The sequence below is a fragment of the Pan paniscus genome, chromosome 10 (assembly GCF_029289425.2).
Source record: "Pan paniscus chromosome 10, NHGRI_mPanPan1-v2.0_pri, whole genome shotgun sequence".
Lineage (NCBI taxonomy): Eukaryota > Metazoa > Chordata > Mammalia > Primates > Hominidae > Pan > Pan paniscus.
Genome location: NC_073259.2, coordinates 118,737,376 through 118,760,523, shown reverse-complemented (window position 1 = coordinate 118,760,523; position 23,148 = coordinate 118,737,376). Strand labels below are relative to the sequence as shown.

Below are 23,148 nucleotides of genomic sequence, written 5' to 3'. Positions count from 1 at the left end.
CTCTTCAGGTGAAAGTGACAGAAACAAACTGGCCATAGCGCAGAGGGAATCTGCTGGCTTGTACAACTAACATGTCCAGGGTAGCACTGGGCGCAGCTGGATACAAGGCCTCAGTGAGACCAGATGCGGCCTCTGTTTCTCCATCCTGTGGCCCTGCTCTCTGCTCTGTGTTGGTCTAACTTCCAGGCGGGCCTTCCCCATGTGATGCCCCACAGGGCTGGGCCCATCCATCCTTGCAAATAGTAGTCCCAGCTGAGACTTCTCCACTAAGCGTTCCAGCTGGAGTTCCACTCTTGAGCCCCACTGGCCTGGTTAGGTCAGCCTCTCAAACCACCTGGACTGAAATTATCGGACAGTCGATGGTACCAGAAGAAGGGCAAGAGATGCCAAGCAGGTAAAAACAGAAGACAGCAGTCACACTCTCTGAGGGAAAACTCCAATTATAAATATCTCCAAGTAGACCGGGTGTGGTGGCTCATGCCTGTAATCCCAGCACTTTGGGAGGCTGAGGCGGGAGGATCACTTGAGCCCGGGAGGTCAAGGCTGCAGTGAGCCATAATCGCATCACTGCACTCCAGCCTGGACAACAGAGTGAGACCCTGTCAAACAAAAAAAGAGAGAGAGAGATCGAAATAGTCCCAAGTACAATGAGTTGCCTCACAGAAAGTGAACTCCCCATTGCTGGAGATAGTCAGGCAGTGGCCCAGAAATGCCACCCCGAGATAAGCGGTTTTCTTCAAAAGATACTCAGTCTTCTACAACTTGGCTGCTTCGATGTCCTTTCTCCCCTTTTCCTAGCCCAGGAGACCCAGCTTAAACGCCACTGCCCCAAAGGCCTCCTCTGGCTCCCTGCGATTTTGCTGTCCTCTGTGTGATTCAGAGTTTAAGTCCTATTGGAGTCCTACCCTGCCGCTTCATGGCTGGGCGACGAGGACAAACAGCTTCACTTCTCTGAGCCTTGTCTTTCTTATCTGTACCATAACTGGCAGGTTCCCAAAGATCTCTTCTCCACTTCTTCAACAATCGCAGACTTTTTAGCTTAGCATGTGGTGCCCTAAATAAAGGCCACAATTCCTGTCTCCCTTGTTCATGGGACTAAGTGCTGCCCACGGGCTGGGAGCAGCAGTGTCGTGTGGCCACTCTGGGCAATTCCTCGGAGAGGTGGCCGGCACGTGTCTATGGTCCCAATCTTGTTCGCCCCCTCCTGGGTCCTCCTGCCTGAAATGCAGATGCCGCCCTCTTGGACCAGGAGGAAGAAGGCCCTTAAGCCTGGCAGAGCGGGGGGTCCCTGCCACCTTGTGGAACGGAGGCAACTTACAGCCCTGGACTTCATGCCTCCAGCCTGTGGCATGAGAAATAGTGCTGGCTTGTTTAAGCCACTGATATTTTGGACTTTCTACTGCGCAGAACATAATCCTAACTCATCGGAGGGCCTACCTCATGGCCATTGTGAAGACTAGAAGAAGAGATGTGTATCATGTGCCTGGCGCAGCGCCTGGCACACGGCCAGGAGAGGAGGGGCAGCGGCGCTGTTATTATCTCCCCGTTATCATCATCACTGGCCACTTCACTCTTCAGCCTCACATTCAATCTGGCTGTTCTTGGCTCTGCCTCCCGCACTTCGAGTGTGTCCCTTACCAGAAAGGACCTCGTCTTCTCTGTCTCTCCCTCAGGTCCTGGACTGGGCTCCTAGGCTGCAGACAACAAAACTAGTTCAGGCTGACTGGAGCAAACAGGAGATGGCTGGAAGGCAGTGGGGCCCCCATAGAATGACGGAGGCCTAGAAACCCTGGCTTGGGTGGGGGGGCCTAGGAGCTTCTCTGCTGCAGGAGCCCACCCCAACAGGAGTGCATGTGGCCATTCGCCATGGCTCTGTCTCTCTCCCATTGGCTCCCGTTCCAGGCCCACCCCTTGGCAGGAAGAGGGGGATGCCTGGATGAGCAGTTCCACCAGGGACCCAGTGAGTGTGCCGAGAACATGAAATGTGCCCTGGGCTGCAGCCAAGACCCAGCAAAGCCCAGCAAAGCCCAGCAAAGGTCAAGTCTGGCCAAGTCTGTAAGTGTTTTGTTTGTTTGTTTTGAGATGGAGTCTCACTCTGTTGCTCAGGCTGGAGTGCAGTGGAGCAATCTCAGCCCACTGCAACCTCCACCTCCCGGATTCACGTGATTCTTCTGCCTCAGCCTCCCGACTGGCTGGGATTACAGATGCACACCACCACGCCCGGCTAATTTTTGTATTTTTAGTAGAGATGGGGTTTTGCCATGTTGGCCAGGTTGGTCTCGAACTCCTGGCCTCAAGTGATCTGCCCGCCTTGGCCTCCCAAAGTGTTGGGATTACAGGCGTGAGCCACCGTGCCCGGCTGGCTGTGTGTTCTTGACAGTAAGCACCAGACACCCTGACCCAACAATGAGTAAACAGGTCCACTCCTCTCAAAAACGGAAGGAGGGAAGCGGGGGCTGCCCAGGGCCAGTGGACAGAGTGACTTAGCACTGGGCCTTGTCCAGAGGAAGGAGAGGCAGGAGGAGGAAACTCCTGGAAGTCCCTGCAGACAGCGCTCAGGTCCCCCTGGCCAGAGCATTTGATGATCACATGACCTCTGCTGCAACAGGTCTGCAAGGGGTGCGGGGGAGTTCAATGTAGACTCCGGTGGTGGAGACGCCAGGAGTCCTCCCACCTCGGCTCTGCTCCAGTGCTGCAGCGGCTGCTGCAGCGGCTGCGGAAGCCTCTAGGTGGCCTGGAGGGCGGAACCGAGGTGTGGAGAGCACTTTCCACTAGCAACCAGCAGGTGGAACAAGGGGATGCTGCTAAACCCTTGAGTGTAAGGCTCTGCTCACTAAAGTGAGTTAGAACATATTTCTAGTGTCTTCTGCCTCCATCTTCCCAATGTTAAGTCTCACCGACTTCAACAGACAGGAAAGGCTGGGCATAGAGGCTCACGCCTGTAATCCCAACACTTTAGGAGGCCAAGACGGGAGGATCGCTTGAAGCTAGGAGTTCAAGACCAGCCTGGGCAACATAGTGAGACCCTGACTCAACAAAAAAATAATAATACAAAGCAGACAAGAAAGATCCTAAAGGACTGGAGAACTTGACCCACGAACAGTAGCAGCACCCACTCTGTCTCTGCGGGCAGAGAAGGAGCCCACTGAGAATCCTGTATTGGGAGCCAGGTTCATGTTCTAGCTCTGCCTCTTACCAGCTGTGTAGCCTTGTGAATAATTCTCTGAGTCTCAGCCTTAGCTGTGAAATGGAGACAAGATGCTTAATGGCCAGACACAGTGGCTCATGCCTGTAATCCCAGCACTTTGGGAGGCCGAGGTGGCAGATCATGAGGTCAGGAGTTCGAGACCAGTCTAGCCAATATGGTGAAACCCCATCTCTACTAAAAATACAAAAATTAGCCAGGCGTGGTGGTGTGCACCTGTAATCCCAGGTACTAGGCAGGGCTGAGGCAGGAGAATCGCTTGAACCTGGGAGACGGAGGTTGCAGTGAGCTGAGATCGTGCCACCGCACTGCAGCCTGGGCTACATAGCAAGACTCCATCTCAAAAAAAAAAAAAAAAAAAGATGCTTAGCGCGGTGAGTGGCATATAGTAAGAACTGAATCAATGGGTGTTCTTGCATTCCAGGTGCTGTGCTAGTCTTGGGGGGACTCCAGTGTGGGCCCCTCCAGCTGTCCTCCCATTTCTCTGCTCCCTTCAAGTGCTTTTGTATCTCCTTTCCACTCTCTCCCTCTCTGCGCTGTTCACCCTATCAGTTTCCATCTGACACCACTTATTCCTTCCTCTTCCTCAAAACGCTCCTCTCTTGGTTTCCAGGATCCCACACGCCCTTGGTTTTTCCTTCTACCTCTTGGCTACTCTTTCTGTCTCCTTTGCAGCCTCTTCCTCACCTGCCCAGGCCCTAGCTTGGTCCTGAACCCCTTTGTCAACACTCTGGAAGGGGATCGCAGCCCAGGCCTTGTTGTCAATACCAGTTGTGCACTGATGACGCCCAAGCCTCTCTGCCAAATTCCTGACTCAGATCCTACTGCCCAGGTGACACCTCCACTTTGACAATTCAAACAAAACATTATCAAAAATGGGGACATCCTCTACCTGGCCCCATCCCAGGCTTCTCTGCTTGATGGAGGGCACCACAGTGCACTCCGGTGCTCTGCCCCTTCCTCTCCCCTACATGTCCAGGCCACCCACAGTTCCCCCCTGTCTTTTCTGTCTCCCACATGGATCTGGAATCATGCCCCTTTTTCCTTCCCTACTCCCAACAGACTTGTCCAAGCCATCCTTATCTCTCCTCTACACTTCCATTTTTATCTTCCCTATAATCTAATCCCAAATTTATCTGGTTTATTATATAAACCAGAGTTATCTTTTTTAATCAAACCATATCAGTGGATGGAAGGATAAGCAACATGTGGTAGACCCATATAGTGGAGTATTCTTTGGCCATAAAAGGAATGAAGGACCATGCTACAACATGGATGACGCTTGAAAACATTGTGCTCAATGAATGACACCAGATGCAAAAGACCATATATGATGATATTCCATTTATAGCAGGCAAATCCATAGAGACAGAAAGTAGACTAGCAGGTTCTTAGGGCTGGAGGGAGACGGGAATGGGAGGAACTGCTTCATGGGTACAGGGTTTCCTTTTTTTTTTTTCCTTAGAGATGGGGTCTTGCTATGTTGCCCAGGCTGGTCTCCACCTCCTGGGCTCAAGCAATCCTCCTGCCTCAGCCTCCAAAGTGATTGGGATTCCAGGTGCATGCCGCTATGTACGAGGCCTTTGACAGTGTTTCCTTTTGAGATAATGAAAAGGTTCTGGAACTAGATAGCAGTGCAGCTTGCACAACATTGTGAATGTACTAAATGCCACCAGCCGTATACTTGATAATGGGTAAAATGGTAACGTTTATGTTATGTGTATTTTACTACATTTTTTGTAAAAAATCAAATGGTCCTGGCCGGGCACAGTGGCTCACACCTGTAATCCCAGCACTTTGGGAGGTCAAGGTGGGCAGATCACCTGAGGTCAGGAGTTTGAGACCTGCCTGGGCAACATGACAAAACCCCATCTCAACTGAAAAAAAAAAAATTAGCTGAGCATGGTGGCAGGCTCCTGTAATCCCAGCTACTCAGGAGGCTGAGGCAGGAGAATCGCTTGAACCTGGGAGGCAGAGGTTGCAGTGAGCTGAGATCGCGCCATTGCCCTCCAGCCTGGGCGACAAGAATGAAACTCCATCTCAAAAAAAAAAAAAAAAATCAAACAATCCCTCCCCTGCTTAGAACTCCCATGGCTTCCTGTGCTCCGCATGGACTCCAGCCCCTTCTGTGGGCCTCCGGCCTCCTCCCCAGCCTTACTTCTCATGACTCTCTTCACCCTCCTCTGTGCATCCACAATCCTGGCCTCCTTTTGGCCTCATAAGGCCAAGCTCTTCCCACCTCAGGCCCTTCGCACATGCTGAAGCTCTTCTGAAAAGGTTTTCCCTCTCTCTTCATAGCTGCTTCTACTTCAGCTTTCAGTGTCTGTTTAAATGTCACCTCCTCAGAGACCCCTTCCCTGCTGTCCTGCCTCAGTGGATCCGCATCTCAGTCTCCACCTTTTGTTATCTCCACCACAACCCCCAGCTCATTCCTTTGCAATACTTCATTGTTTTCAAGACAGGGTCTCACTCTGTCACCCAGGCTGGAGTGCAGTGGCGTGATCACATCTCACTGCAGCCTTGACCTCCCAGACTCAAGCAATCCTCTGGCCTCAGCCTCCTGAGTAGCTGGGAATACAGGCATGCACCACCACACCTGGCTAGGTCATGTGTGTGTGTGTGTGTACACAAAATAAACAAAATATATGTAATTATACAATTATAATTATACAATTATAATTATAGAAATGTTTATGTGTGTGTGTGTGTGTGTGTGTGTATACATATATGTATGTAGAGACAGAGTCTCACTATGTTTCCCAGGCTAGTTTTGAACTCCTGGCCTCAAGTGATCTGCCTGCTTCAACCTCCCAAAGTGCTGGGATTGCAGGCGTGAGCCCCCGCACCCAGCCCCTTTTCAATGCTTACCACTTTGTAATTTGTCGTTTAGTATTTGTGTGCCTCCCTATATAGACTAAGTTTAATGAGGGCAGGCAGGACCTGCCTGTCTTACTCAACTCTGTGTTCTCTGCCTAGCACATAGTTGGCACTCAGAAACTCTTTGCTGAATTGATGACAGATCACCCAGCGGGCAAGGGAAACCACTGAGGCAGGATTTACACCCAGGCCTCTGATGCAATGCCTGTGTTCTTCCTACTCTTCTGTGTGACTCTGAACTGTGAGGCAGAAGGCTGAGCCGAGTGCCAGAGAAGAGAGTTGGAGGTGACCGTGCCCTTTTCACATAGCTGCGTCATCAGGCATCGGTGCCCAGGCCTTGTGCAGATCCCGTCGTGTGGCCGTCACTGCTGTAGATAAATCTTATCTGCTGGGAAAGGCACCTCTGGGCCTAAACAACAGATGTCACTCTAAGAAATCCCAGCAGAACCCCCACCCTGTCTCTGGCTGAGAACTCATCTACTTTTCTCTCCCTCTGTCCGTTTTCTCACACTCTACCAGAGCCAGGACAGGGCTTTTGCCCTAGGAAGGGAAGTGGTCAACTGCAGCCGTTGATAACTGCCTTGGAGGAACCAAAACCAGCAGAGGCAGCCCTCTCTCTTCCAGCTGGGGAAAGCCAGAGCTGGCCACTGCCCTGACCCGGCCCCAGCTGTCCTGGAGCCCAGGGATGGCCCAGTCCCCCAGGGCTGTACTCAGATCTTCCTCAAAATGCTCCATGTGGCCAGGCGCGGTGGCTCATGCCTAGAATCCCAGCACTTTGAGAGACCAAGGCAGGAGGATCCCTTGAGCCTAGGAGCTTGAGACTAGCCTAGGCAACATAGTGAGACCCTGTCTCCACAAAAAAATAAAAATTAGCCAGGTGTGGTGATGCATGCCTGTGGTCCCAGGTACCCAGGAGGCTAAGATGGGAGGATAGTTTGAGTCCAGGTGGTCAAGGCCGAAGTGGGTAGTGATTGCACCACTGCACTCCAGCCTGGGCGACAGAGCAAGACCCCATCCCTAAATAAGTAAGTACACGCTCCACGAACATCAAAAGGCAGGACACCCAGAAAACTCAAGCAAGCTGGGCTCACTGCTTGGTAAGAAATGCGGAGGACCGGGGGTGGGGCAAGGACTGCCTTGTGTAAGAGAACTGCTTTGGTATTGCCCAAACCGGAACAAGTCCTTCATCTAACGCAGTTCCTAATCTTTTTGTAATCTGGGGCCTTTGACATCTGGGGAAGCTTCTGGACCTCTTCCAAGAGTAATGTTTTTCAATGCATAAAACAGAACGAATGCATCGTATTGCAAATGATGCCAGCTATCTTGCATTGAAGTTTTGAATTTTTTTTTACTTGTAATAAATAGATGGAGTTCTTATAGTACACATTAAACTATAAGAACAGCTGGCTCAGTAACTACTATAATTTTGAAGTAATGATACATATAAGTTATATTTTGAGATATCTCCAATAACTATACTGTGGTTTAAAAACATCTGTGATTTTGACTGATGACAAAGTTAGTGGGGTTTTTTTTCCGTTTTTTTTTCTTTTGAGACGGAGTTTCGCTCTTGTTGCCCAGGCTGGAGTGCAGTGGCGTGATCTCAGTTCACTGCAACCTCCACCTCCCAGGTTCAAGCGATTCTTCTGCCTCAGCTTCCCAAGTAGCTGGGATTACAGGCATGCGCTACCACACCCGGCTAATTTTGTATTTTTTAGTAGAGACAGGGTTTCACCATGTTGGCCAGGCTGGTCTTAAACTCCTGACCTCAGGTGATCCACCGGCCTCAGCCTCCCAAAGTGCTGGGATTACAGGCATGAGCCACCGCGCGCCTGGCCAGTTAGTGATGTTTTTAATGCAACTGTAATTTGTTACCTACATTCATAATTGAAGGAAATATTAAATTTCAGTTAAAGGCCAGTGGCTCATGTCTATTATCCCAATTTAAAAAAAAAATTGGGGGAGGCTGAGGCAGGAGGATTGCTTGAAGCCAGGAGTTTGAGACCAGCCTGGGAAACAAAGCAAGACCCCATCTCTACAAAAAATAAAAATAAATAAATAATAAATTAGCTGGGTACAGTAGCATGTGCCTGTATTCCCAGCTACTTGGGAGGCTGAGACAGGGGTATCACTTGAGCCTGGGAATTTGAGGCTGCAGTGAGCTGTGCTCGAGCCACTGCATTCCAGCCTGAGCAACAAAGTGAGACCCTGTCTCTAAACAAACAAAGTAATAATACGTTTCAGTTAGAGGTTAATGAAAATAAAGACAATTTTTTTCCCACCCAAGTTCATAGACCTCCTGGATTCTTTCTGTGGACCTCAGGTTACTCTTCCCTAAGTTGTTTTGTTTTTGTTTTTTAAGAGACAGGGTCTTGCTCTGTCACCCAGGCTGGAGTGCTGTGGTGCAATCGTAGCTCACTGCAGCCTCGAACTCCTGGGCTCAAGGGATTCTCCCACCTCAGCCTCCTGAGTAGCTGGGACTACAGGGGCACACCACCATGCCCAGCTAATTTTTTAAAACATTTTTTATAGAAATGGGGTACTGTTCTGTCACCAAGGCTCATCTTGAACTCCTGGGCTCAAGCAGTCCTCCCACCTCAGCCTCCCAAAGTGCTCAGACTACAGGTGTGAGCCACCATGCCCGGCCTTCTCCTTTAAGTATTATTGGCCTCACTTTCCCAACTAAAATGGGAGCTCACTAAGAACAAAGGCTGTTCCTTCATCTTATACTTAGTACCTTGAAAGGGCCTACCACACAGTAGGTGGTCACGTGTTAGTCTGTTAGGTCTTTTGGATTTTCTAGGTAGACAATCACTTCGATTGCAAATAATAGTCTTTCTCTTTTCAATCTTTGTATTTCTTTTTTCTTGTTTTATTGCATTGACTGAGCTCATCAGTGAAATGTTGAATAGTAGCAATGATGGAGGGCACCCCAATCTTATTATGCTCAATACTCATTAATTTATGCAATAGGAATGTAAAGTACCTACTGCAGGTCAAATCCTGTGCCTGGGGATAACAGTGTAACACATTTGAGATCTTTTCCTGTCCACTGAAATGCCTGAGCAGTAGCAGGATTTCAGTAAACACGACAATGCTGAGAATATCACCAAATTCTCCAGACTTGCTGAAGTGTTCCTTTGGGATCCTGGTTCCCAAAAAGTATGGACATAGGTCCCTGCTGGTGGCCCCAGGTTCCAGGCCATCAGTAAGGTTGGGGGCTGCAGACTTTCCCAGGACCACTGCAACGTGGAGCAGAGGCAAGTACCCGGGGAGAAGACTGAGCGATGCCTCTGTAGGGGAAGGGATGGAGGAAGGCAGCCAGGGGATCGAGCCAGGCCAGGGTTTGAGCCTTGCCTTGCCTTAGCAGGGTCTGTTGAGGTCACCACCTGTCTGCACTAAGGGTCTAACTACAGGCAAGACCAGATGTTAAGACAGAGGACTGCAACTTCCAGGTGTGCAACTAGGGGACGGGGTACTTGTTCCCTTTTCCCTTCCTCAACCAGAGGGGAGTGAACACAGAGGAGGGGCTGTTGGGAGCAGTCCCCACATCCTCTCCACTCTGTCTAGCTGGCCCTGGGGGAGGAGGAGAATTTTTAATAAAATATAAGGAAGTTGAAGTTGAAAATGGACCAGACTATGCCTTAGGAACTGGCATGGGACTGTTGTAATAATACATGACTGAGAAGTCAGGAGATCTGACCAAAATGTTTTTAAGAAAGCCTTCTGGCCAGACGCGGTGGCTCGCGCCTGTAATCCCAGCACTTTGGGAGGCCAAGGAGGACGGAGCACGAGGTCAGGAGATCGAGACCATCCTGGCTAACACGGTGAAACCCCGTCTCTACTAAAAATACAAAACATTTAACCGAGCGTGGTGGCGGGCGCCTGTAGTCCCAGCTACTCACTCAGGAGGCTGGGGCAGGAGAATGGCATGAACCTGGGAGGCGGAGCTTGCAGTGAGCCGAGGTCGCGCCACTGCACTCCAGCCTGGGTGACAGAGCGCGACTCCACCTCAAAAAGAAAAAAGAAAGCCTGCTGCAGGCCAGGCATGGTGTTTCACGCCTGTAATCCCAGCACTTTGGGAGGCCGAGGCAGGCGGATCACTTGAGGTCAGAAGTTCGAGACCAGCCTGACCAGCATGGAGAAACCCTGTCTCTACTAAAAAAACAAAAATTAGCCAGGCGTGGTGGCAGGCACCTGTAATCCCAGCTACTCAGGAAGCTGAGGCAGGAGAATTGCTTGAACTCAGGAGGCAGAGGTTGCAGTGAGCCGAGATCATGCCATTGCACCCCAGCCTGGGCCACAGAGTGAGACTGTTGCTGGGTGGAGTGGCTCACACCTGTAATCCCAGCACCTTCGGAGGCCAAGGCAGGCAGATCACTTGAGGTCAGGAGTTCGAGACCAGTCTGACCCACATGGTAAAACCCCATCTCTACTAAAAATACAAAAATTAGGCATGGTGATGCTGGCCTGTAATCATAGCTACTCGGGAGGCTTGAGGCAGGAGAATTGCTTGAACCCAGGAGGCGGAGGTTGCAGTAAGCCAAGATCGCACCACTGCACTCCAGGCTGGACGACAGTGAGACTCCGTTCCAAAAAAAAAGAAAAAAGAAAAGAAAGCCAGCCGCCCAGCAGAATTGGGGAAAGCCGAGTCAGTTGAAGCAGACAATACCCCTATGGGAGGCAGAAGAATGCACCCCCCTACCAAGATATCCACATCCTAACCCCTCCAAACCTGTATGTTGCCTTAAGTGGCAAAGGGGACTTTGCACGTGTGGCTATGTGAGGGGATCCTGAGCTGGAGAGATTAGCCTGGATTATCCAGGTGGATCCCATATAATCACAGGGCTCCTTAGAAGGGAGAAGACGCTGTGACCATGGAGGCAGAGGTCGGATTGAGACAGCCAAGGATCACAGGCACCTCTCCAGCCGGGAAAAGCAAGGAACACACTACCCTGGCGCCTCCAGAAGGCACAGCCCCACCCACACCTTGATTCTGGCCCTGTAGGACCCATCTGAGACTTCTGGCCTCCAGGGCTGTAAGATAACACATTTGTGTTAAGCCACTAGGTTTGTGGTGATCTGTTAACAGCGGCATGAGGAAACTAACACAACCCCAAGGAGGTGAGCCTCTCCCCACAGCCCCGACTCAACCGGAAGGGAGAGGTGTGCAGAAGACGGCTTTGCAGGACGTTTGGGACAAATGGTCTCTGGGAGAAGACAGAAGCTAACAGAACTGATTCGACTGTGTGAACAGGGTGCTGGGAGGGCCCACAGGGGAGGGACTTCAGAGCTGGGCCTGCGCCTGCGGGGCCGTACGAGTTGGCCCGGAGCAAGGCGGCCCAGGACAGGCAGGGGCTGCACGCGGTAAGGCTCCCTCTTGCCAGTACCATCCCATGAGCAGCCTCAGCGCCCTCGACCAAGGGAAGTTCTGAGGGCTGAGAGGTTGCTCATTCGTCAGAGCATGCTGCCCACCCTCCACCCCTGCATGGCAGAAACTGTGCAGGGGACGAGGCCAAGGAATCAGGAGACCCAGAGGCAGGGGTGGCCCGGAGACGGTGGGATGGAGCAGAAGCTCCCCGAAAGGGGTTGGCGGGGTGGATTCGCCCCGCTCCAGCCGGCGGAGGAAGGAAGTGGTTCCCCCGCCCACCCTTCCTTTAGGCTGGCCCGGGGCAGGATTCTCGTGATCCGCGATTCGCTCCCACGGGCGGGACCTTTGTAACTGCGGGAGGCCCAGGACAGGCCCACCCTGCGGGGCGGGAGGCAGCCGGGGTGAGGGAGGTAGGGACGAACGGGTGGACTGACCACAGGCAGGGACAAGGGGACTGAGACCCGGGCCGAGGCCTAGAAGCCCGCCGACCGTTGGGGGTCTGCGGGCTGTGGGGGCGGGGACGGGGGCGGGGGCGGCCCGGGCGGGGGCGGGGCCTGGTACGGTACGGGGCGGGACGGGCTGGGCCGGACCTGCTCTGAGGCTCCCAGTGGCAGCGGTGACCGCGGGCGGGTGGGGCGCCGGGTAAGTGCTCGGGCCGGGCGGGGGGCGTACCCCGTTTGGCGTGCAGCCCTTTCTACAAGACCCCCAGTGCCCGATCCTTCCGAGAAGAGGGGACCCCCCCGCATCTCCGCTGTCCAGGCCTCGCCGTGGAGCCCCAGCAGGACCCCAGCCCTCGGTTGCCCTCGGCTCTGGCGTGTCCCGGCGCGGGCGGGCAGTGCTTCCCCTCGGCGGGGACTGGAGTCCAGGGGAGGGGAACGCGGGAGACGCCGGCCCTAGTGACCCCCCGATCCCGGAAAGTTGGTGGTGCGCGCCGCCCTGGGCCAGGTGCCTTCAGTTCTTCACACTCCGCGCAGCAGCCGCAGGTGACCATCGTCGTCTCCCTCTTAACAGGTGAAGAAACCAAGACGCAGAGAGGCCAAGCCCCTTGCCTTGGGTCACACAGCCAAAGGAGGCAGAGCCAGAACTCACAACCAGGTCTGTGTCCCCTAAGTCCTCGGATGCATCGTCCCTGCCCCGCTGCCCTCCCGGGAGATTGTAGGAGAGAAGCAGGGGCTGAGGCAGTGCTGGATGTCCCGGGAGAAGGCTGCAATGAGCAGGCCCAGCCATCCCTGAAGGAGGAGCCCCGGGGCAGCAAACCCTTCCCTAGAAGCACTTTAAAAGCACCCACCTGTTGGAGACAGAGATGCTGAGGAACAAGAGTGATTGGGGCCAGGGTAAACGCCAAGACAGAGAGGGGAGAGCAGTTCCTCACTGGAACTCCCTCCAGGAACATTGTCCCCACCACTTTTACCAGTGCTGGGTGTGGGGGATCTTGCAGGCTCAGTTCGTGACTTGGCCTGTCTCTGCCTCAGTTTCCGCATCTGTCCCATGAGGTTAAGCATGTACCTACCTCGCAGGATTGCTGAGAAGATGATATAAGATGCTTGGTGTACAGGCTTAGCCCCTGGCACCAGGTTACTACCAAAAGTTCATGGTTCCAGTGCTTCCTCCACCCTCCGTCCTGCCCCTCTGAGAGTACTTCTCTGTCCTGGGCACCTTTAACTTCAGGTTGTTCAGGGCTGAGATCTGCAGGATTTCCGGACAGCCCCACCAGCAACTAGGAGCTGCTTGAGTAAGACCAAGGTGAGGGGGCGGCAACTTCTCTGGCTGACTCCCCAGAGGGAAAGGCTGATAAGGGCAGGGTTTTGAAAATCTCTGGGCTGAGGCTTGCACAAGGTCCAGAGCTGCTCCCCGACACAGGTTTAGCAAGAAGGAGAAAGCCAGAGTGTTCTTGTCCCCAGACTTGATCCTTTGCTAGTCACTGGGGCTTGGGCCCTGGGAGCTGTCATCCACCACCCCCCTCCTCGTCCCTTCCCCACAGTCTAGGCTAGCGACAAGTTCTAACCCAAAGCATATCCTGAATCCGGCCACCCCTCCACCCCCTACTTCCACCCTGAGACCAGGCCGCCAGCATCTCTTGCCGCCTCATCACGCTGGACCCCTCACTTCCATCCAAATCCCCAGCATCACATGCCAAGCCCTCTCCATGATCAGGCCCTGTGTGATTATTCTCAATTTTTCTCTCTGGCCACTGTCCTGTCCACTGCTGTCCCCAGCCGCCACCTCCTAAGTACTCCGCTCTCTCAGGGGCTGTGCACAGCACACGTGTTCTTCCTTTTCCCGGGAATGCTCTTCTCTGCAATCTGTGACATACTCCCTTGTAATTCAGGGCACACCATAAATGTCGAGTTGTCCCTGACCACCCCACTTAAGGAGACCCCGCCTGCTCCCTGGCCCCTTACTCTGACTGGCTGGCTTCCCAGTGCTTAGCTGGGGGGTGGGGGTGTGGTCTGTCTTGTATATTTCCTTGCTTCCTTGTTTGTCTCCCCAGGTAACATGTCAGTCTACCAGGATCGTGATCTTGCCCTTGCCTCTTCACCTTGGATTTCCCAGAACCTGGGAAATCAGTGCCTGGCACCTAGGAATGGCTCAGATACTTTTGTACAGTTGCAGGCAATGTGTCAGCCATCAGCCTATTTTTCTTCTCATTGCTTGACAGCATTTTTTCTCCCGTTTCTACATAGACTTCAGAATTATCCCTCCCAAGAGCCCACTGCCTTCCTCAGCTTTTCCCTAAAGTAGGGCTTGGGGGTTGAGGGCCACTTCCAGGTTTTAGCCATACTATTCAACTTAGCTATAAATATCATTGTCCATATTGTGCATGTTTTTGGCTATCAAATGGCTTCTTGGAGATACAGTTTCCTAACCAAGGTGTGCAAGTCAAGGGTGGGATCATTTTGGAAGCACTTACCTCTTGTGACCAGGTAGCTATTTAGAAAAATCATCCCCAGGAATGTGTGCACATTTCTCTGCAGCTCTGCAAGCATTGGTTTTTATCCTTTTTATTTGTTTTGGCTAGTTTAATGGAGAAGGGCATGGTAGTTTTAAAGTTTCTGTTGCTTGAATTGCTGAAGCTGAGTGTTCCTCTGCGTGTGTGCTAGTTCTAGCTCCTGTCTTGCAAAGGTAGGAAATCTCCAGGGCACCTTAATTTTTCCCTTCACCTCCTCTTGTGGTGATGGTTCCACTTGAGCCCCTCTCGTGAGAGCAGGTTGAGAATCCCAGGGGGCTGGTATAGGGACATGCAAAGCTGAACTCTGCTGGGTCCAGAAGTTGCTCTGCCAGTCAACCAGCGAGAAAGTCTAAGAGTCCCTTGCACCCTCAGCATGTAACTGTGGGGAGAGAAAGAACCTTTTTAAAGTTTTCTTGAAAGTTTATTTCAAAATAATTTTTTAGAATTAGGCCAGGCACGGTGGCTCATGCCTGTAATTCCAGCACTTTAGGAGGCTGAGGCAACGGATCACTTGAGGTCAGGAGTCCAAGACCAGCCTGGCTAACATGGCAAAACCCCGTCTCTACTAAAAATACAAAAAAAAATTTTAGCTGGGCGTGGTGGTGGGCACTTATAATCCCAGCTACTCAGGAGGCTGAAGCAGGAGAATTGCTTGAACCTGGGAGACAGAGGTTGCAGTGAGCCGAGATCATACCACTGCATTCCAGCCTAGGCAACAGAACGAGACTCTGTCTCAGGGGAAAAAAAAAATTATAGAAGTTACATAGAGGGATCAGGTGCAATGGCTCATGCCTATTATACTAACACCATGGGAGGCTGAGGCAGGAGGATCACTTGAACTCAGGAGTTTGAGACCAGCCTGGATAACATAGTGAGACCCCCCTTTCTACAAAAATTAGCTGGACTTGGTAGTGTGTGCCTATAGTCCCAGCTACTCGGGAGGTTGAGGTGGGAGGATCGCTTGAGTCCAGGATCTTGAGGCTGCAGTGAGCTCTGATCGCACCACTGCATTCTAGCCAGGGTGACAGAGTGAGACCCCAACTCCAAAACAAAACAAAACAAAACAACAACAAAAAAAGGGTGTGCAGGGTTATTTATTGAAGCGCTGGGGTGGGAGGAGATTGGAAACAACCGTAAGTGTCCATCACTAGTAGGATTAAACACATTCCTACAGGGGACTCATGTGCAGCCGTGACAAGGCGTGCACTTCATACAGGACACACTGGCATAGAACCACCTCTGAGATACTGTGTTAGTCTTCTGTGGCTGCTGTAACAAATGGCCACAAGCTTGGCAGCTTAAGATAACACACATTTATTATGCTACAGTTCTGGAAGTCAAAAGTCCACAATTGGTCTCAGTGGGCTCGAGTCAAGATATGGGCAGGGCTGTGTTGCTGCTGCAGGCTCTGGGGGAGAATCTGTTTGCTTGCCTTCCCAACTTCTAGAGGGGCCCACATGCCTTGGATTGAGGCCCCATCCTCCATCTTTAAAGCACTGAATCTTCAGATCTTTCTGACTCCAGCCTCTGCTTCTGTCCTCACAATCTCTTCTTTCTCCTGCCTCCACTTATCAAAGACCCCTCTGATGACATTGGGTCCACTAGGATAATCCAAAATCATTGCCTCCATCTTGAGAGCTGCAACTTAATCATGTCTGCAAAATCCTTTTTGCTACGTAAAGTAATATACAAGTTCAAGGATTAGGGTATGTGCATCTTTGAAGGGGAGCATTATTTTGCCTACCACACCCTAAAGGGAAATAAGGTTCACAGCAGTATGTGGGTTCACATTTGTTTACAAAAAAAAAAAAAAAAATAGAAGGTTGGGGGAGAGTATCTACTCATGTGCTTGTGAGGGCATAGAATACTCCAGAAGGCGACGTAGGAAACTGGTCAGAGGGTCAGAGCAACCGCTTCTGGGAAGGATAATGGGTAGAGGGGAGACTGACTTGTCATAGAATATCTTTTTGTATAATTTAAATTTTTTACTACATGCATACATCACCTATGTTAAAAATAACGTTTTAAAGTAACACCTACTCATTGTAAAAGTTCACGCCTCCCAGAAGCAGAGAAGGAAAGCCCCACACCCAGATCACTCCCTTTTCTTCCAAAGATAACCACTGCGAAGAGTGATCCTTACGGACCAAAGAAAAGCATCTGTATTTCTTTTGACTTAGATGGGGTCATCCTGTAGACTGCCGTAATGTGACTCCTCTGTTTGCTCTGTGGCTGGCGTCTTTCCACGTCCATATGTGAATACTCAACAGCACTAGCAGCTCCTGCTGCTCAGAGGTGCATTCACTGATGTAGCTGGTGGTGGGTGTTCAGAAGGTTTTACTGTTTTTCAGAGCAACCCCAACACTGTAATGTCTGTCTTTTTTCAATTGGAGTGAAATTCACATAATGTAAAGCTAACCGTTTTAAAGTGAATAATTCAGTGGCATTTAGTACATTTCACAGTGTGTGGCCTTCACCTCTATCAGAACATTTTCACTGTTTTTCTTTGTATTAAAATTAATAATATATCATTTTGCTTTTTAAAAAAATACCTTGTTAGCTGCACAGAACATTTTCATCATCCCAAAAGGAAACCCCCTAATCCATTAAGCAGTCACTCCCCATCCTTCCCTGCCCCCAGCCCCTGGCAACCACCAATCTGCTTGTTCTGTTCTGGACATTTCATATCCTGTTCTGGACATTTCATATCAATGGAATCATACAATATGTGACATTTTATGTCTGGCTTTTTTCACTTAGCATGGTATCTTTGAGGTTCATCTACATTGTAATAAGTATCAATACTTTATTTCTCTCTCTTTTTTTTTTTTCCTTTTTTTTTTTTTTTTTTTTAGATAGAGTCTTGTTCTGTTGCCCAGGCTGGAGTGCAGTGGCACGATCTCGGCTTACTGCAACCTCTGCCTCCTGGGTTCAAGCAATTCTCCTGCCTCAGCCTCCGAAGTAGCTGGGATTACAGGTCCCCACCACCATGCCCAGCTAATTTTTGTATTTTTAGTAGAGACGGGTTTTCACCATGTTGGCCAGGCTGGTCTCAAACTCCTGACCTCAGGTGATCCACCCACCTTGGCCTCCCAAAGTGCTGGGATTACAAGTGTGAGCCACCACACCTGGCCCCCTTCATTTCTTTTTATGGCCAAATAACGTTCCATTGTGTGGACAGACCCATTTTGTTGATCCATTCATCCATTGATGGACAAGCGGGTCGTTTCCACCTTTTGGCTTTTGAGAATAATGCTGTGAAAGGCTATGAACTTTCGTGTACAAATAAGTATTTGTTTGAGTCCCTGTTTCAGTTCATTTGGCTCTATATCCAGGATGTATGCCCTCCTACATACACTTTGTACTTTACACTAATTTTGGGCACAGTTAAAACTAAACTAACTTAAAACTAATTTGTAAGAAAGGATTACAGAGCACATACCAAGGTAGATGGCAGCAAGGTGATAGATCTGGACAAATGTCTTTTTATTTTTCAGATCCAGAGGCAACAGGGACATGGCCACCTGGGACGAAAAGGTAATGGATTCTGTGGTCTTGCAGCATTAGAGGATATCCCAGCCTTGAGAGGATAATTCTGTTTGGTGTTTCAAACAGGAGAGGGAGAACTCCCTGTTCAGGTGTTTCCACTATACTGAAATATTTAAAATCAAAATGATGAAAAGCTGTAAAAGGACTTCACAAAACCTCCAAGTAGCCTGATATTCCACATCAGACCATTTGAATCCCAGCCCTGTATGTTAATAACTATGTGCGTTTTTTTTGTTTTGTTTTGTTTTGAGATGGAGTTTCACTCTTGTTGCCCAGGCTGGAGTGCAATGGTGCAATCTCAGCTCACCAGAACTTCTGCCCCCCAGGTTCAAGCGATTCTCCTGCCTCAGCCTCCCAAGTAGCTGGGATTACAGGCATGCACCACCACACCTGGCTAACTTTGTATTTTTAGTAGAGATGGGGTTTCTGCATGTGGGTCAGGCTGGTCTCGAACAGTGCATGTTAATAACTATGTGTCCTTAGGCACAAAATAACTGTGTGCCCTTCAATTCCCTGAGCCTCAGTTTCCTTATCTGGAAAATAGTGAAAAGATTATTTACCACCCCTGCCCTTGCAGGATTGTCGGGAAGATTTGATAATACAGTGGTCTCAGAATGTTAGGCAAGTACTGAGCCCATACAGGGCTTGGGCACAGAGAAGTAAAGTCACTTCTCAAGATCACACAGCTAGAAAGTGGCAGAAATGGGATTTTAGGCCAGGTATGGTGGCTCATGCCTGTAATCCCAGCACTTTGGGAGGCCAAGGTGGGCAAGTCACTTGAGGTCAGGAGTTCAAGATGAGCCTGGTCAACATGGCAAAACCCTATCTCTACAAAAATACAAAAATTAGCCAGGCGTGGTGACATGCACCTGTAATCCCAGCTACTAGGGAGGCTGAGGCAGGAGAATTGCTTGAACTTAGGAGGCAAAGGCACGGTGGCTCACGCCTGTAATTCCAGCATTTTGGGAGGCCGAGGCAGGTGGATCACCTGAGGTCAGGAGTTTGAGACCAGCCTGGCCAACATGGTGAAACCCCATCTCTACTAATAGTACAAAAATTAGCAAGGCATCCTGACGCACACCTCTAATCCCAGCTGCTTAGGAGGATAAGGCAGGAGAATCGCTTGAACTTGGGAGGCAGAGGTTGCAGTGAGCCAAGATCGCACCATTGCACTCCATCCTGGGTGACAAGAGCAAAACTCCGTCTCCAAAAAAAACAGAAATTGGGATTTCAACCTGGCCTGACTCCAGAGGAAATGCTTTCCTCCTGTATCTTATGGCCATCTCGAGTAGGAAATAGACTGTGTCTTTGATATGTGAGGTGCAGGTTTGTTGGATTTGGGGGGCATTGGTTGTGAAGATTGGGGGCAAGGTAGAAAGGAAGTGTTGACTTTCACATCAGCTGTTCATCTTGAGGTTCTGGGGGCCTAGCCAGGCCAAGCTGGCGAGAGCAGAGCAGGAAGCTCAGGGCAGCAGCAGGGGTGAGTGGGGCAGAGTCTGAGAAGCAAATGTGAGGGTCAGAATGACCACAGGATGATGATGATGATGATGGTGATTGTGTATTTCATCAAATTGATGACCCTGGTAACTGTAAGAGTTAGGAGCCCCAGGAGCTCCAGGTATCCTTCATAAGAGAGTCAGCATGGAAGAAAGGTTAAGTGGGAACTGTTCATGCTTTTCCTTCATTTGTAGTTCCCTATTAAATTAGGCAAACCAAAAAGAACATTTGGAAATGCTTAATGCTGATTAGACTGTGATGAAACCAGCTCACTCATACATATCACGGGGGACTGGGTCAACCCATGCCACTGTTCTAGACACAAAATTTGACCATGTGTATCAAGAATCTTGAAGATATCCATATTCAAGCCTGGTCATCTCACTTATGGGAAAAGAACCCATAAAAAAGAAAAAGTACAATTTATGGCACCATGTTTCTTAGCACATGAGACAACACTGTGCGTGCACCTTATTTTATGTACTATGAAGAAAAAAAGCAAAACCATGTGCTGCCATTTACTGTGATAAAAAGTAACACAAGGCTGAAACCGATCAATTGTCAGGCCCAGCCAGATTTCAGAGACATTAAAATGTGAGAAAACGTGGTCTTAGAATTGGATTAAAAACCATCCAAAATGGTTTAAAAACATGCAAAATGCAATAATGAGATCATTTGACTCCTTGGTAAGTTTCCTGGCCTCTGAACAGGTGTGAATCTGACGCATATAGTGGTAAAAATTAAGATAGAAAATTGTCTGCTGTCTTTTTTTGTTTTGTTTTTTTGAGACAGGGCCTGGTTCTGTCTTCCAGGCTAGAGTGCAGTGGTGCAATCTCGGCTTACTTCAACCTCCGTCTCCTGGGTTCAAATGGTTCTTGGGCCTCAGCCACCCTAGTAACTGGAATTACAGGTGTGCGCCACCATCTCCAGCTAGTTTTTTTTGTTTTGTTTTGTAGTTTTGGTAGAGACAGGGTTTCTCCATATTGGCCAGGCTGGTCTCGAACTCCTGGCCTCAAGTGATCCACCTGCCTCAGCCTCCCAAAGTGCTAGAATTACAGGCATGAGCCACCGTACCTGGCCCACTGTCTTTGATTATAATTGTAAAAGATAAAGACAGGTGGGAGAGAAAGAGGTAGATGGGTAGATGATACATAAGTTTGGTGTGCAGGGATTGTTATGAATTTATTTCCCTTTCTTTTGTTCCTTTTTTCACAATAGTAATAAATAGATCAAGGCTATAGGTCTGTTCATGGGGTAAATGGCAGCAGGTCAAGCTGGGGATATGCATTTGAGTCTGGGGGTTCCAAATGAGGCTGGGGGTTGCAGGAATGAGTTGGTGGGTGAGGACCTTGTCAGAAGCCCATACCAGGGCATAGAGACAGCAAGGGAAGTAGGGATTGCAATGCAGAACCAGGGACACACCTTGGGGAACTCCCAGGGCCTGGAACCTGGAGCCTGTTTGTTATCACACAGAGGCTAGCCTGAGAGGGTGTTGTCAGGAGGACATTGCTGGGGGGCTGGGGAAAGAGCCAGGACCGCTTGTGGCAAATAAGCCTCTTACTGGTTTGAAGAACATGTTCCTTTTCATGATCTGCCCTTATGGAATTAATTGTGTTTTGGAAAAAAGTTGTCTTAATGAGATTGCTTTTAGAGCTTTTTGAGTGTCAGCTCTCCTCATTTCTGAGAGGAAAACAGCTGTGTTAGGAGAGAAACTGGTGGGGTTTTGTAGCCATGGTGCAGACCTGGCTTGCAGTTCTGCTGAGATAGCCTCATCGGCCCTCCTCAGAGCCCCTCTCTGCCCCCTGCCACCTCCCAAAGCTTCAGTTTTCCTCTTTTGTAAAATGGGAACTATCACACTACCTCACAGAGTTGAGGTGAGGGTTAAACAAGATTGCATGCGGAGAACACTTAGCCGGGTGCCTGGCTCGAGCCTGCATTTAAGACATGGGAGCTGCTGGCTCTGTCATGAGGATGAACTGGCTTTTCAGCCCTCAGCTGACCTTGTTCCTCGGCACAGGTGACTGCACTCAGCAGCCACCTCTGGGGAACTTAAGAGCCAGGTGTGTGTGGAAATCCCTGCAGCTCCTGGGCTTATTTCGCATGAGGCATGCAGAGGCCCTTGGTGCAACTGGGGTTCCTTACCCACCTCGGCTGCACATCCACCACCGCAGCACCCAGACCACACCCAGATGGGTTGAATTGGAAGCTCTGAGCCCAGGACTCAGGTTTTGGGGTGCCTTAAAGCTGCCAGGTGATTCCAACATGCAGCCTGGCCTAGGCAGCCCCTCCCTCTGCAGAAGGAGGAAAGAGGGATAGCTGAGCTCTGTGTCCTGTGGTTTCCATGGCCAAAGCATCAGTAGATATTGGCTCAGGTGACCTAGTCACACAGGTGGCAGCTCTTCATTTCTACCTGGGTAACTTTTTCTTTTTTCTTTCTACACTTTTGTAAAACAAATAGCACAGCCCCTGCTCCTGGTTGACATGACTGAAGTCACAGGCTTGGACCAGACTCCCCTCTCAGTCATTCCCAGGAAATAGGCAGAGCGTGTCCCCCCAAAACTGTGTCTTTAAACTCAATGCATTGGTGAGTCCTGAAATCCATTGAGTGGGCTACAGTCGACCTTTTAAGAAATGAAATAGGGCTAGGTGCAGTGGCTCACACCTGTAATCCCAGCACTTTGGGAGGCCAAGGCAGGTGGATCACTTGAGGTCAGGAGTTTGAGACCAGCCTGAGTAACATGGAGAAACCCCATCTCTATTAAAAATACAAAAAATTAGCCAGGCGTGGTGGTGCATACCTGTAGTCTCAGCTACTTCTGGGGCTGAGGTGGGAGGATCTCTTGAGCCCAGGACGTTGAGGCTGCAGTGAGTCCTAATCATGCCACTGCCCTCCAGCCTAGGTGGCAGAGTGAGACCCTGTCTCAAAAAAAAAAAAAAAAAAAAAGAAATAGAATGAAATGGAAAATAAGAGCGCCTCACATAGTAACTTCAGTGCTAGTTATGGAATGTGTGTACACAAGTCAGTGTGTACTGAGATGCAGGGTATGAAATGTGATTTCTTATTGAGAAACACCGCTCCAAACTCCCTTCCCAGCATGGGGCTTCCCCAGCTGTGAGGAGGGTGCAGGGCTGGGCAGTGTTCATGAGGGGTCCTGCAGGAGGAGGGGGAGCTGGGCTTGGCAGCCTGGGTTGGAATCCTAGCCTTGCTTCTCGCTGGTTGTGTGACCTGGGGCAAGTCACTGGCCTCTCTGTTCTCAGTTTCCTCATCCATAAACAGAGACATTGCAGTCCCCGCCTCATGGGCTTGTTACAGTATGTTAATGAAGGTCTTTGCACAGAGCTCAGAAAATATTAAATAGCAGGTATTCTGGAGATAATTGGAATGATTACAGTTCCTACTCCTGTAAATATGTCCCATATAGTCTGTATGCAGCCCTGCCATCATCTCACCAGGCTGACCGGCTCATCTATCAGGCAGGAGGGTTCCTAACCCTATAGAAAAGGAGACAGTTGGGGAGCATGGCTTTAGGGGAACCTGGGCTGCCAGTTAAGCCCCTCAGCCTGTAAGCAGCTCCTCCTGCCAGAGCTGATCAGCTGTCACGGTGGTTGTTTTCATGAACCTCAGACTTCCTCCCCACCCTAGAGAAGGAAAAGTTTCTACACTTATTTAAAGACTTCCCTGATTTTAAAAATAGGCCT

The 23,148-nt window shown here is 50.2% G+C and overlaps 2 protein-coding genes across 11 annotated transcripts in view; one reads left to right on the top strand and one right to left on the bottom strand.

Moving 5' to 3' along the window:
* Window positions 1-11,376: 11,376 nt before the first annotated feature.
* The window catches only part of HVCN1 (hydrogen voltage gated channel 1), a 40,715-nt gene continuing 28,943 nt past the window's right edge, over window positions 11,377-23,148 (top strand). Inside the window, exons 1-3 of one of the 10 annotated variants that reach the window (XM_014347326.4) lie at window positions 11,393-11,449; window positions 12,465-12,548; window positions 17,901-17,940. In XM_014347326.4, the coding sequence (XP_014202812.1) occupies window positions 17,920-17,940 (21 nt within the window). In that variant the 5' untranslated portion in view covers window positions 11,393-11,449; window positions 12,465-12,548; window positions 17,901-17,919. Of the gene's footprint in view, window positions 11,450-11,576; window positions 11,641-11,714; window positions 11,864-12,008; window positions 12,096-12,464; window positions 12,549-17,900; window positions 17,941-23,148 lie in introns of those variants that run through there. The other 9 variants (XM_008957893.5, XM_063593656.1, XM_008957892.5 and 6 more) reach the window with 9 other exon arrangements.
* TCTN1 (tectonic family member 1) overlaps window positions 16,203-23,148 on the bottom strand; it is a 71,043-nt gene continuing 64,097 nt past the window's right edge. Inside the window, exon 17 of the transcript XR_008620500.2 lies at window positions 16,203-22,365. The gene's annotated coding sequence lies outside the window, so the exon portion shown is untranslated. The remainder of the gene's footprint in view (window positions 22,366-23,148) is intronic.